At 34.6% G+C, this 11,997-nt stretch overlaps 1 protein-coding gene across 4 annotated transcripts; it reads right to left on the bottom strand.

The window, feature by feature from the left end:
- Nucleotides 1–6,923: 6,923 nt before the first annotated feature.
- On the bottom strand, nt 6,924–11,132 carry LOC110629425 (cation/H(+) antiporter 18). 4 transcript variants are annotated; one of them, XM_021776395.2, is made up of 4 exons: nt 10,977–11,132; nt 10,087–10,331; nt 8,391–9,392; nt 6,924–8,308 (listed from the first exon to the last, which is right to left on the bottom strand). In XM_021776395.2, the coding sequence occupies exons 2-4, from the start codon at nt 10,285–10,287 to the stop codon at nt 7,109–7,111; spliced, it is 2,403 nt and encodes an 800-aa protein (XP_021632087.1). In that variant the 5' UTR covers nt 10,288–10,331; nt 10,977–11,132; the 3' UTR covers nt 6,924–7,108. The 4 variants fall into 4 exon arrangements, with proteins under 4 accessions (XP_021632087.1, XP_043810767.1, XP_021632102.1 ...); XM_043954832.1 differs by having other exon boundaries at nt 10,860–10,982; XM_021776410.2 differs by lacking the exon at nt 10,977–11,132 and adding an exon at nt 10,632–10,831.
- Nucleotides 11,133–11,997: the final 865 nt, after the last annotated feature.

Raw genomic sequence — 11,997 nt, 5'->3', positions numbered from 1 at the left:
CCTTCAAGAGGTAAGTGTAGATCCTTGCTTCCCTAGTGTTTTTATGAAGTTTTATGAAGGTTTTGATGTATGTGTTTGGGTAGATATGCATGTTTAGGTTTATGTGGGTTTTATGCCCAATGTATGTTATGCGATGTTTGTGTTGAGGAGTTTATGTTAGTTTATGCTCCTTTATGCTTGTGGGAGTGAGTATGCATGTTGGGAGAGAGTATGTGAGGATTTGGGTATATTTGAGTTTGGTTTTTGGCTTGGCAGAATCGGACCTGTCGTCCAGAGGGGACCAGGTTCAACCGCCGAAAGGAGTTTCGGCCGCCGAACCTGCATGGGAGGCAGTCTTTAGGCTGCCGAATGTGCCCCCGAAGGAGGGACTTTCGTTTCTGTCCTAGGGTTTCGGCCGCCGAACCTGCCGCCAAACCTACCCGAGTTTCGTCTCTGGAAGGGACTTTCGGCCGCCGAAGGTGCCGCCGAAAGTGCCCTGTCCAGCCGTTTCTTGGGTGTTTTCCATGCATGTTTAAGTGATGTTTAGAGGGGTTTTTGGGGGTATGTTTATGAGTTTTTAGAGTATGTTTGGCACCTCATTCGAGTCCACCTGTGTAGGATCGGACCCGAGAGACCGAGGAGGCCATTAGTGCTAGCAGGTGCAGAGTCAGTCGGCGTCTGCCAGGAGGTGAGTAGAACTAAACTTAATCTTTTATGCACAAAATCTAATGCCTAAAGCATGTTCATGCATCATGATTATATGTAGTAGGTTGATTGCACTAGTTTCACGAATATGACGCATTGCATTATTTCATGTTGATGCTGAGGAAGGGTGGACCGAGGCGACTTCAATAGCCCATATCTGTCACGAGCCTTGTCTTAGTCCTTTGAGAGCCGGACAAGTACATGTAGGAAAGTCCATGTGAGCTCTCTGTGGACCAGACACCATGTCATGTATGTTACAGGCCTTTGTGAGCTCCTATGGGGGAGCCGGGCACCGACAGAGGGATTTTTGATGTCATGTCCATCCTCTGAGAGGAAAGATGCATGCAAAAAGACAGACTCTCAGAAACCAGGGTCCGTGGGGAATAAATATTGCATAAGCCACGAGGCGGACAAGATTATGTGATTTCTCTGTGTTATGATGCATTTCATGAAAGCATGTAATTAATGAACTGTTTTCTATGTTTCTACTCACTGGGCTTTTTAGCTCACCCCTTTCCCCTAACCCCAGTGTTGCAGGTTTAAGTCAGAGTCCAGAGGCTGCAGGGTAAAGTCAAGGTTAAGATATGCATGTTGTAATAGCTTAGATTATGTTTATGTTTAGTATGTTAGAGTGGACATGTATTATAAATTCATGTAATGTTAAGTAAAGTTGTGTCTATGGATTAGTTGTGCTTGGCCCTATAGACTGGTTAGTCCCTGTTAATGCATGGTTATGCTTATGTTATATGTTGAGTTGAGAACCAAACTTGAGGCATGTAATGCTACCCCATTGGAGTATATGATGAGGACTCCAGTGGAGGTTTTATGATTTTATGATTTTTATGATGTATGTTTCATGTCAGGATACATGCACAGGTCAGGTTTGGGTTCAACAGATGTTCAGTTTTCATGTTTTTATGGTTAAGTTTTTAATCATGTATGGGATTTGACCAGGTAATAGTATGTATGTTTGGCTTGCTACGGGTCCCGGCGGCCTTAAGCCGATCTGGATCCTAGCGCCGGTGGCGGTTCGGGCCGTTACGGTAGGGTATCGATTTCCGGGCTGTTACAGAGTATTGGAACAATTGGTACTCACTCTCACCAGACTATTCCCTTAAAGTGGGAGGTCAAGGGTTCGAGCAGTGGGGGAGGCGACCTAATTCCCAGAGGAAGGAATTGGGCCAAATCCACTCGGGCTAGGGCGGGCCGTATTGGCTCCCCCGAGGGACAAATCCTGCCTGGAACCCGTGAGGGTGAAGGGATGTTAAGAGCTGCTCACAGTGGCTGGGCCCAGAGGAAGGTCACGGGCTGTGAGCGGTAACAGTGCCGGGGATCACGTCCGGGCTGTTACATTTAAGACACAATACATTGAGATCTTAGGGGAATTCTGAAGAAATTCATTTCAATTTGGACCAAATAGAAGTCCTGCGAGAAAAGGCCATAATAAGAATGGTGGTTTACAGAAATAAGATGTCCCAAATGTTTAATAGTAAGGTTAGGCCATGAGCCTTCAATATAGGGGATCTAGTCCTTAAAAGAATAGATTTGACGGATGGTAATACGGGGTCTGGTAAGTTGGATGAGAATTGGAAAGGATCGTTCAGGGTCTCGAAGGTTATCCGGGTCCTATAAGCTGACCAAGTTAAATGGTCAAGTCATTCTCCATTCCTGGAACATCTGTAATCTGAGAAGGTTTTATCAATAAAAAATTAATAAGATATTTTCATATGTGGTGTTCTTTAGTAACAAGTAATGATGGGATGGCCTCCCTCGAAGAAAGACTAGATCAGGCCATTCAGGCGGTTATGCCACTAAGCAAGGCCATAAGGTGATTTTTGCTAGGTCATTCGGGCGTTGATCCCTCCAAGTAAGGCCACAGGGCAATTTTAGCTAGGCCGGGTCATAAGGTGGTTTCCGTCAGATCACTTGGGCATTGGTCCAACGAATTAAAGCCATAAGGTGATCTTAGCCAGACCAGGCCATAAAGCAGTCTTTATCAGACCATTTGGGCATTAGTTCAATAAATCAAGGCCGTAGCACAAATATTCACCAGGCTAGATTGCAAGATAATTTTCACCAGACTACTCTGGCATTGGTCCCACAAATCAAGGCCATAAGGCAAATTTTAGCCAAGCCAGATCACAAGGCAATTTTTGCCAGACCACTCGGGCATTGATTCCAGTAAGGGTGACCATAAGGCAGTTTTTGCTAGGCCATCCGAGTATTGGTCCTACTAAGCAAGGCCACAAGGCAATTTTCACCAGGCTAGGCCATGATATGACTCTCACTATACTATGAATTTAAGCATTGGCCCCATTAATTAAGTCTCTGCACCAGATAGCCAGGAAAGGCGGATATATCAACCCCTGAAAAGACAAAAGATGAAGACATTAAATAAAGAACTAGATTGGATGAAATATCCTTATTAACAAATCCACCTAAGGCATTTTAGAAAGGATGAAAGTTTGCCGGACCACAAGCCCAGGTATTAATCCTATTTTTCAGTAACTATTTTATGACTAAACAAGCATTAAAGAAGATATGCTTTAGCCCCTTTTATTCAGCAAAAATGGTGGCAACAAAGAAACCACAAAAAAATGTACGAAACATATATTTTCATTACAAAAGATTACAAGGAGTCAAGAAAAGGACTTGAATAAAGTCTCTATTATATCAAAAGTCTCTATTACATAAGAGTCTCTATTGCATTAAGAGTCTCTATTACATTACAAGACTTTATTACATCAGAATCCTTAAAAAACTATCCCGCTGACTAAAAGGCCATGAGAAGAGCTGTCTCTTCAACTACCTTCCTGGCCTTGCCCTTGGAATTAATCTCGCATAATCCAATCCTCCCCAGGGGTTGCAATACTGAAAAACCATTATAATCGAGCTGGTTGTAGTCTTCAACCAATGCACAGAGTTAAGTAGTATGCTCGCACCTTCAGGAAGACCCGCCTTTAGTTACTTTTCAAAGACCATGATGATAACCTCCACACAGATTTAGTTACTCTCAAGAACAGAAAGGAAGAAACATCCATTCTTCTTTCCCATAAGAAACTGTTGTGAACCAAAAAGAAGAAAGACGGATTCTTATACAGCAAAGTAGCCAATAAAGTTTTGAATGCGGCATAGAAAATAAGAAGACCACAAGCAAGCTAAACGGAGCTCACAACCGAGATCATGCCACGTGTCCTAAACCGGAAAAGCAAACAGTTACATTCGAAGCTAAAGAGTCGAAGACCGGCGGGGACCTCTGATATTGTATAACATCCGTCTAAAATAAGTTATGAGTTGTCACCATAAAATATGGGTCACGTGGCAGGAATCTAACAAGGGAGAGACGCGGTCCCGTTACGGAAATGGAGATCCGGGCACTTCAACACTCGGACCATCGTCAAGGCTCACCCTCCCTTGACAGGCCGAGTCGTGACACATGGTTACCGTTACTAGGTACATTCTCGCTTCACCTGTGATCGCAAGATCACCTACCAATTAGCTGGCGATATCCATTTTCGAGCAGCCGGCCACATCATCGCTGGATTCTCAAGAAACACTATATTTATCTCCATATTCTTATAGTATAAAATGATAACGATCACAAACAAAAATATGTTATTCTCTAACACAAAAACTCTAAGTAATTGGTTGCATTCTCTCCTTGTCACGATATTAACTTAAGCGTTAGAGTGGCTGTCCACTTCATATTTTCTTCCTCACAGATTTTAACCAATCATAGTATAATTTCATTCTGGTCACGTTATGAGATTAAACATCAGAATGTATTATTTTTCTTAAATAAAATATTTTTTAAAATTATTAATTTATAATAGAATAAATATAATAAATTATTTTTTTATGTAAACATAAATATTATTTATTCTATAAGATGTATATTATAATTAATATTAATTATTGTTTATAATATTTTTATATTTTGTTTAGTATATTTTATAATTTTTTAATAATTTTTTATGTAAAATTTAATTAAAAAATTAACTAATAAAATTGTAAAGAGTAATATAATGTAAATAAAAAATAAAATCAGCTAGCAGCTAATGAGAAATAGCTATTATTATAGAGTGATAGAAAATGTTGATAAGTGTTCTATCAGTTGTATATTGATTATAGCTACTGTTTCAAGGTTTACCTTTAAATTCAACAGTTTGGATGTGTATCAGTTATTAGTTGTATTCAAACAATTAAATAACTACAAAAAATACATGGTAATTTTATCTATTTTTTAAATATTCTCTCCTTTCATTTTTCTATTATCTATCATCGTCGGCTTCAAATTTACAGATGCACTCACAGGATTGTATAGCTACGCCTACCCTCTCTTAGCTCCGCCCCTAGAGATATTGCTGCCTTCAAGTAACGGTGCTATGAAACTTGATCGGAGTTGGAGTAATCAAGTGTATACCGGTAGATCGTTGTCTTGGTGTCCAAAATGTATGACATAAAAAATAGTAAAAAATAGAAAGAGAAAGAAAAGTACTCATTTATTGAGAAATGGGAAGAGATAGATATTAATATTCATGATTTATTGTATAATAAAAGAAGTAAATGAATTTTTATAAAATTAAATATTATTTTTTTAGTGTATACTATTTAATTAATTCTGTTCGTGTTAAATAAATTCATTAAAATAGTTATAATTTGAATTTAAAATCTTTAATTAAGAGATAATAAATCTGTATCATCTCTTAAAAATAAATTATATATTATTTTAATTTCACTTAAAATAAATATATATTTTATAAATTATATTACTAAAATTAGATAATTCTATTTAAAAATTTTAATTTTATAAATTATTAAATAATAAAAATCATAAATAAAAAATATTCAAATAAAATAATTAGTTATTTGAGATTTATTAACTTAATATTGTATATATTTTTACATTTTCTTTTTGATTATTTTTATCTTTAATATTATTCAAATATTTTTATAAATTAAATTATTCATATAATTTAAATATACTCACTCTATCTTAACTATTAAATAGTTAATAATATTATTATAATTATATATTCTAATTAATTATTAAAATTTTCAACAATATAATTTAAATAATTTAATTATTTATTTATAGTTCATCCTACTAAATAAATTATATGTATGTATTTATGTGTGTATGTATTTATTATTTCCACCATAAATGTATTAATTACTGTATAATTTTTAATTATATGAATGAATTACATATTAATAATATAATATATCTTTATATATTAATTACACATATTTTTTAATTAAAAAAATATAATTAATAACTATATATAAAATCATATAATAATATTACTAGGGATGTTATATAATATATTTTAATATTAATGTTATTATCGTTTAAATGTTATTATTATTATTATTATTATTACTATTATTATTTTATTATTCTGATATTAATGATTTATTATTTTAAAATAAATATAAGAATATTATAATTTTACTGTAAAAATGCAGATTTAAAGTTAAAAAAAATTAAAAAACCAAAATTACTTGAAATCATACTGAAATCGTACTATAATTTTTAAATATTAAAAAATTGGAGATTTAATTTCACTTTTCATAAGGAATCATACCAAAATCGAAGAAGGGAGAATAATGAGATTTTAGAGAAAAAAAAAATATAGTTAACTTTAATAATTATATATTATTAAATTTGGCTAACAATAAAAATTGAGAATATTTATTTACAAAAATTATTTTTATTAGCCTGATGGGTTTTATATTTAAATTTAAATTCCATTCTATCGATGGATATAATTTTAATTATTAAATATTTAAATTTATTTTAAAATTATGAATTAAACTTTTCTTTATTGTGATTAGTCTGATGAGTTTTATATTTAAACTCAAATTCCATTGCAAATAGATATAATTTTATTACAAAATAACTCAATCCAATTAAAAAGTATAAATTAAAAGAAGTTGTGAGAATATGAATTACATTAACTAAAAATTAGAAAAAGCTATAAAAAGTACAAAAAAAAAAAAAAAACCCTCTGAATTCAATGTATGATAACAAAAAATAAATTAATAAAAAATAAAAATAATAGAAAAATTTTATGAGTAAATTTAAAAGAATTTAAAAATTATGGATTTATTTAAATTTTACAATTAACCTCACTGATCTTCATCGGAATTTTCTCCCCTAATCCATTTTCTCTCCTTGACAGGTTCTCATGCCTTGATCATGTATGGTAAGACCCATTGATGAAGTAAGAGAAAAGTTCTTCAGAAGTTCCAGTTTGATTTTAATTACATTTAACAATTGAAATTTAATCAAAATATTAAATACATATACTACTGATGTGCGTTTTATTAAGGCCATTATTGAGAGAGGACTAATCCTGGTTTGTCATAACTAAAGCAAACAAGAAAACCTGATTTTACATTCAAACAAACAAAAAACATATTAGTTAGATTCTGAGTCTTTGTCCACCATATGATCTCCTATCTGTGAAGTTACCTGGTCATTATACTGTTGGATCACCAGCACTGATGCAGTTGTTGGGAAATCATAAGAACTCAACAGGCTTCCTATGGTTCCCAATTCTGGACATTCGTTACTTCTGTTTATGTCTGCAGGTATTTCGCCATCTGGAATTCGACCCACCAGAAAAAGATTACAGCGGCTAACCTCACTGATCACATCTATGGTTCCGGCGGCATCTGTAACAACTCTCTCTTCATATCTTATCGAAACATCACCAGATGTTTTGCGTTTGAACTCCATAAGTACCTTTTCATCCCAGGATCCCAACTTGGTTTCTAAATTGGCTTCTCTGTTAACTTGAACAATCTCCCCCTCAGCTGCAGGTGCTACTAAGAATCTAACAACCATTAAACTGATCCCAGGGTGTTCAGCCATCAGAGCTCCGTAAGCAAGAGCTTCACGGTCATCACAGCCCCCAAAGAAGAGAACTGTAATCAGATAAGAAACATTACTCGCAGGAATTTGAGTGGTTCCACCAAGCCCGCGATCAACTAGAATTCCTACTGAGCACGGTGCGTGCTCAAGTACTCTACGATTGACCCAACGGAAGTCGGTTCGAGTAGTCTCCAGTGAGCCATCCAACCGCTGATGTTTATGGAATGGAAGAATAATAAATGAAGCTCTCTTCCTTTCAGCAGTAGTGCAGATGTCCTCATGTAAATCAGACATTGAAGAGATTGCAGTCATTGATCGGACAGACACCCGGCTCAACTGTTGGAAGGCATCAAATGCCACAATGACATGATTAGAGTCTGATCGATGGCCCTTATTCCACACAGGCAACCCATTTTTTCTTGCCTTGTGGACCATCAATATAGCGGATGACCTCTCAGACAGCTCCATGAGGTGCAATGCATATACACACAGTCCTTCAGTCTTCTGAATACCTCGTGAGGCTTCAAGAAGATTTATGATCGATGGGATGTTTCTTGAACTGTGGAAACAAGCCAAAATCCGAAGTTGGGTATTCGAATTTTTCCTTTCAATAGTTCTATACTTGTAATCAGCCGTCCTCACTCGTCTTGCTGGCTTATATACAGCAACAACAAGAGGGGTGGTAATGAAAGTTGTAAACAGAGCCATTAGAATCATGATAGCAAAGGTCTGATCATTCAAAACCTAAACATGCAACAAAAGTTGCATTAATTCACTAAAAAAATTCACTAAAAAATTATTTAAAAAAGCAAGAATATTCAATTACCTTTTTATCTTTACCAATGTTGAGGACAATAAGTTCCACCAAGCCTTTGGTATTCATCAGCAACCCCATTGCTACAGCCTCACGAAGAGGCACTTTGCATAAAAGGGACACCACAAAAGTGCCAAAAATCTTCCCAAAACAGGCTGTAAAAATGACCAAAGCAAGAAGACCCCAAGATTGAAGCCCATGAATTTCAGCTATATTCGTCTTCAGTCCACTTGATACAAAGTACAATGGCAGAAAGAGTCCAGACACAAGATCTTCAACTTTTTCCACAAGAGCATGTGCAAATGGTCCTTCCTTGGGGACAAGAACACCAATTACAAAAGCACCAAACATGGCATGAATTCCAACAGCATCAGTCACAAAACCAGCAGCTAGCACAGTAGCTAATGTAGCGCATACATATGTTTCATTAATTGGTTCACCTTCATGGCATCTCCGAGTTATTGTTTTGAAGATTGGAGGCACAACAAGAATTGCACATATGACGAAAACACACCCAGACAATAAAACCCAAAAAGAAATAAGGGGAGAATGGTTAGACCCTGAGAGTGCAATGGCAAGAGCAAGAAGAATCCATGCAGCTACATCATTAACTGCCGCAGCTGACATGGCCATTCTGCCAACATCAGTTGTTAAAAGCTTCAGCTCAGCCAAAATACGAGCCAAGACAGGGAATGCAGTTATAGAAAGTGCTACACCCATAAAAAGAAGAAATGAGGTACCATTTACACCTTCAGAAATGGTTGCTCGGAGAATAAATGATGTGCCGATTCCTATTGCAAATGGTAGGGTAATTCCTGCAATGGCCACTGCAAGGGCCTTCTTTCCTGTTTGACGAAGAGATTTGGTATCTAGCTCTAGCCCCACAAGAAACATAAAGAAAAGCAGGCCAATGTTTGCAAGTGTATCTAACACTGTAAGACTCTTAGGTGGGAACACAGCATGCAAATATCTCTTACTTCGACCGAGAGCAGATGGCCCAAGTAAAATTCCTCCCTGCCACACGGTAAAATCGTCAATGTTAGGCTCAACACAAATTTCCTATGCAATAAAATTTTCATTATCTATTAACCATTCTCTCCATCTCACTCTTCTTCTTTCTAAGGTAGCCTACTGAAGTGTGTTTTGCACGACACTATGCAGAGGCACATTTGTTAAACATGTGCTTGAACAAGAGCTCATGCACAATCTATTTCTAGAATTTTCATCAACCATCAAGTCATGGGTTTTTTATCCTACACTGACAATATTGATTAAGGTAATTTATACATTTTACAGCCCTAAGAGGAGATTAAAGAAAGCTACAAGGAAGGAAATAAATTTAAAACAGCAGATGTTCAATAGACTAAACAGGAAATTTTCCAGTTGCCTTGGTACTTGGATGAAAGAGAAAATACAACCAGTGTGATAATTTGCAATAACCACCATCTTTCTCACATAACACTTTAGACATATCCATTAACAGGAATTACATCAAGATACCACACAATTTTTGCAGCAAATCTTCCATGTCTAGACAGCATGATGGGAGGGGGAGATGGTAAGGTGGGGGGAGAAAGAGGGGAATATGCTCATCCATGGTGCTGCAACAACGATAACACACATATATAAAAATAATAGCAGAAGAGAAGAAGAACAAACAATTTTTAAGATATTAAACCACAATAATAATAAGATGACAGGAACATACAATAATCTCTGCAATAACACGTGGCTGCCTTAGTGGTCTTAGAAAAAAGGCAAGACCCCGTGTGAGTGCAATCACCAGACATATCTGCAATATAGCCAGAGGAAGAGCATAATCCAGAGGACTATCACCCTGGAAAACACCATTTGATGTAGCCTTCATTGGAGATGGGCACATCTGCCCTATTGTATTATTTGAAGCCATCCCACCGAAAAATACTAAAGAAAATAGTCACTCCCTCTCTGAATCTGCCAAAAGGATATATAGGAAAGACTTCAGATTTCAAGAAATAATAATTGAATACTAACATATATGAATATTATGCAAAGGCAATTTCTTTCTCCCTCCACCAATTTTACAACTTTGACAGCATGTTGCGAATCAAAAACATGAGTTTAGTCCACGATTTAAATGTTTTCAACATTAAGCATCATCATGAACCATTTATGACCCCCATTTCTCTCTAACCTACTTCTGAAGTGCTAGAAAAACATGATTATAAAGAAAAACATCAGATAAAAGTACTCGATGAGCAAACATCACAGTACTTGTATTCCCGTATCTTTATCACGTCAATCAAATGTTTTTTTTGTAGGATCGAATAATCTGCAGAGCCAAACAACCCCATGTTCCAAATGCCCCATAAAGATTTAACATCAGGGGTAGAGGGAAACGGAAGAAAAGATTCTTATTCCACTACTCATTCTTCAATATCATTCATCTATCTAAATTAAAATATAAATTCATCCATTGAGCTACAGTTACAATCCACTCACACCTTGATTATTACATGCAGAACACCAACAGCCCACTAAAGTCCTCAAAAAAGAGAGATTTTGGAATATTCAACGCCAAGAAACGACAGCCATTGTTAAGGTTTTGAAGATGATTACCTTTTTGAGAAAAAAGTCTGAAACTTTTGAGGGGTCGAAGACTCCCAGTTGGGTTCTGACTTGGGTGTGCAAGTTGTAGTCCAGCTAGGTTCTCCTTTTTCCACTCTTCTTTTTTAGAACAAAAGTGACACGGAGGAGCTGTGAGCTGCGTGTACAAGGAGATTTATATATCGATATTTCTCATTCTTTATCTATGAATATATTTTTTAATTGTTTATATCGTAATTTAAAATTATTTTTTTATTAGGAATTAACAAGATTATTATTAATTTTACAAAAAAAAAAATTATTATTAATTTATTTTAGTTTGTTTAATCAAAAGAGAGAACGGTTGACTCACCATCCAATAGGTCGTTCATTCATATACGCTCTAGAAGATTTCTCGTACCTTCCTTTGTCGCTAACGATTATTAGGTGGGCTGGACTTCTGTACTCTTATGATTAAAGGTACGACACCTTAACAAATTTTACTAAAACATTATTAATTAAATATTTTTACTGTTTCCTTTTTCAAAATAATAAATATTTTTATTATTAAATAATATATATACATTAAAAATATATATTTATAAAATATAATTTATATTTAAAAAATATTTTATGTGAAATACTTTACTTTCCACATAATATATTTTTAATAAAATAATTTATTTTTCAATTTTTAATTATTATTTAATAAAATCTTAATAATTTATATACAAATTTTTAAAAATCTTAATTGTGATGACTAATTTATTAATTTATCTCCACAATTTTTTCTAAATTTAAGAATAATAATTTTATCAAATTTTTAAAAAATTATCTTTTACATTTTTTGACATTTAGCCTCCATTTATTTAAAAAGAGTAAATAATTTCTATAATTTAAGAATTTTATTAAAATTTTTATATAAAAATTTATTAATATATTTTATTTTTTAAATTAAAATTAAATAATAAAAATAAGTTATTTAGTGAAAAATATTTCACAAGAATATTTTTTATGAAACTTATCTTTAAAAAAAAATTATTTTTCAACTTTA

This window comes from Manihot esculenta, chromosome 1 (genome assembly GCF_001659605.2).
Source record: "Manihot esculenta cultivar AM560-2 chromosome 1, M.esculenta_v8, whole genome shotgun sequence".
NCBI classification, from domain to species: Eukaryota; Viridiplantae; Streptophyta; class Magnoliopsida; order Malpighiales; family Euphorbiaceae; genus Manihot; species Manihot esculenta.
Note: the sequence above shows the minus strand (reverse complement) of the source record. Positions and strands in the feature narration are given on the sequence as shown.

Excerpts from the sequence above, each read along its gene's own strand:
- LOC110629425 (XM_021776395.2), bottom strand. The coding sequence starts at position 10,287 with ATGGCTTCAAATAATACAATAGGGCAGATGTGCCCATCTCCAATGAAG. Across the intron at positions 9,393-10,086 it reads GTGTTATTGCAGAGATTATT|GGAGGAATTTTACTTGGGCC; the intron begins GTATGTTCCTGT and ends ACCGTGTGGCAG. Across the intron at positions 8,309-8,390 it reads ACATTGGTAAAGATAAAAAG|GTTTTGAATGATCAGACCTT; the intron begins GTAATTGAATAT and ends TTGCATGTTTAG.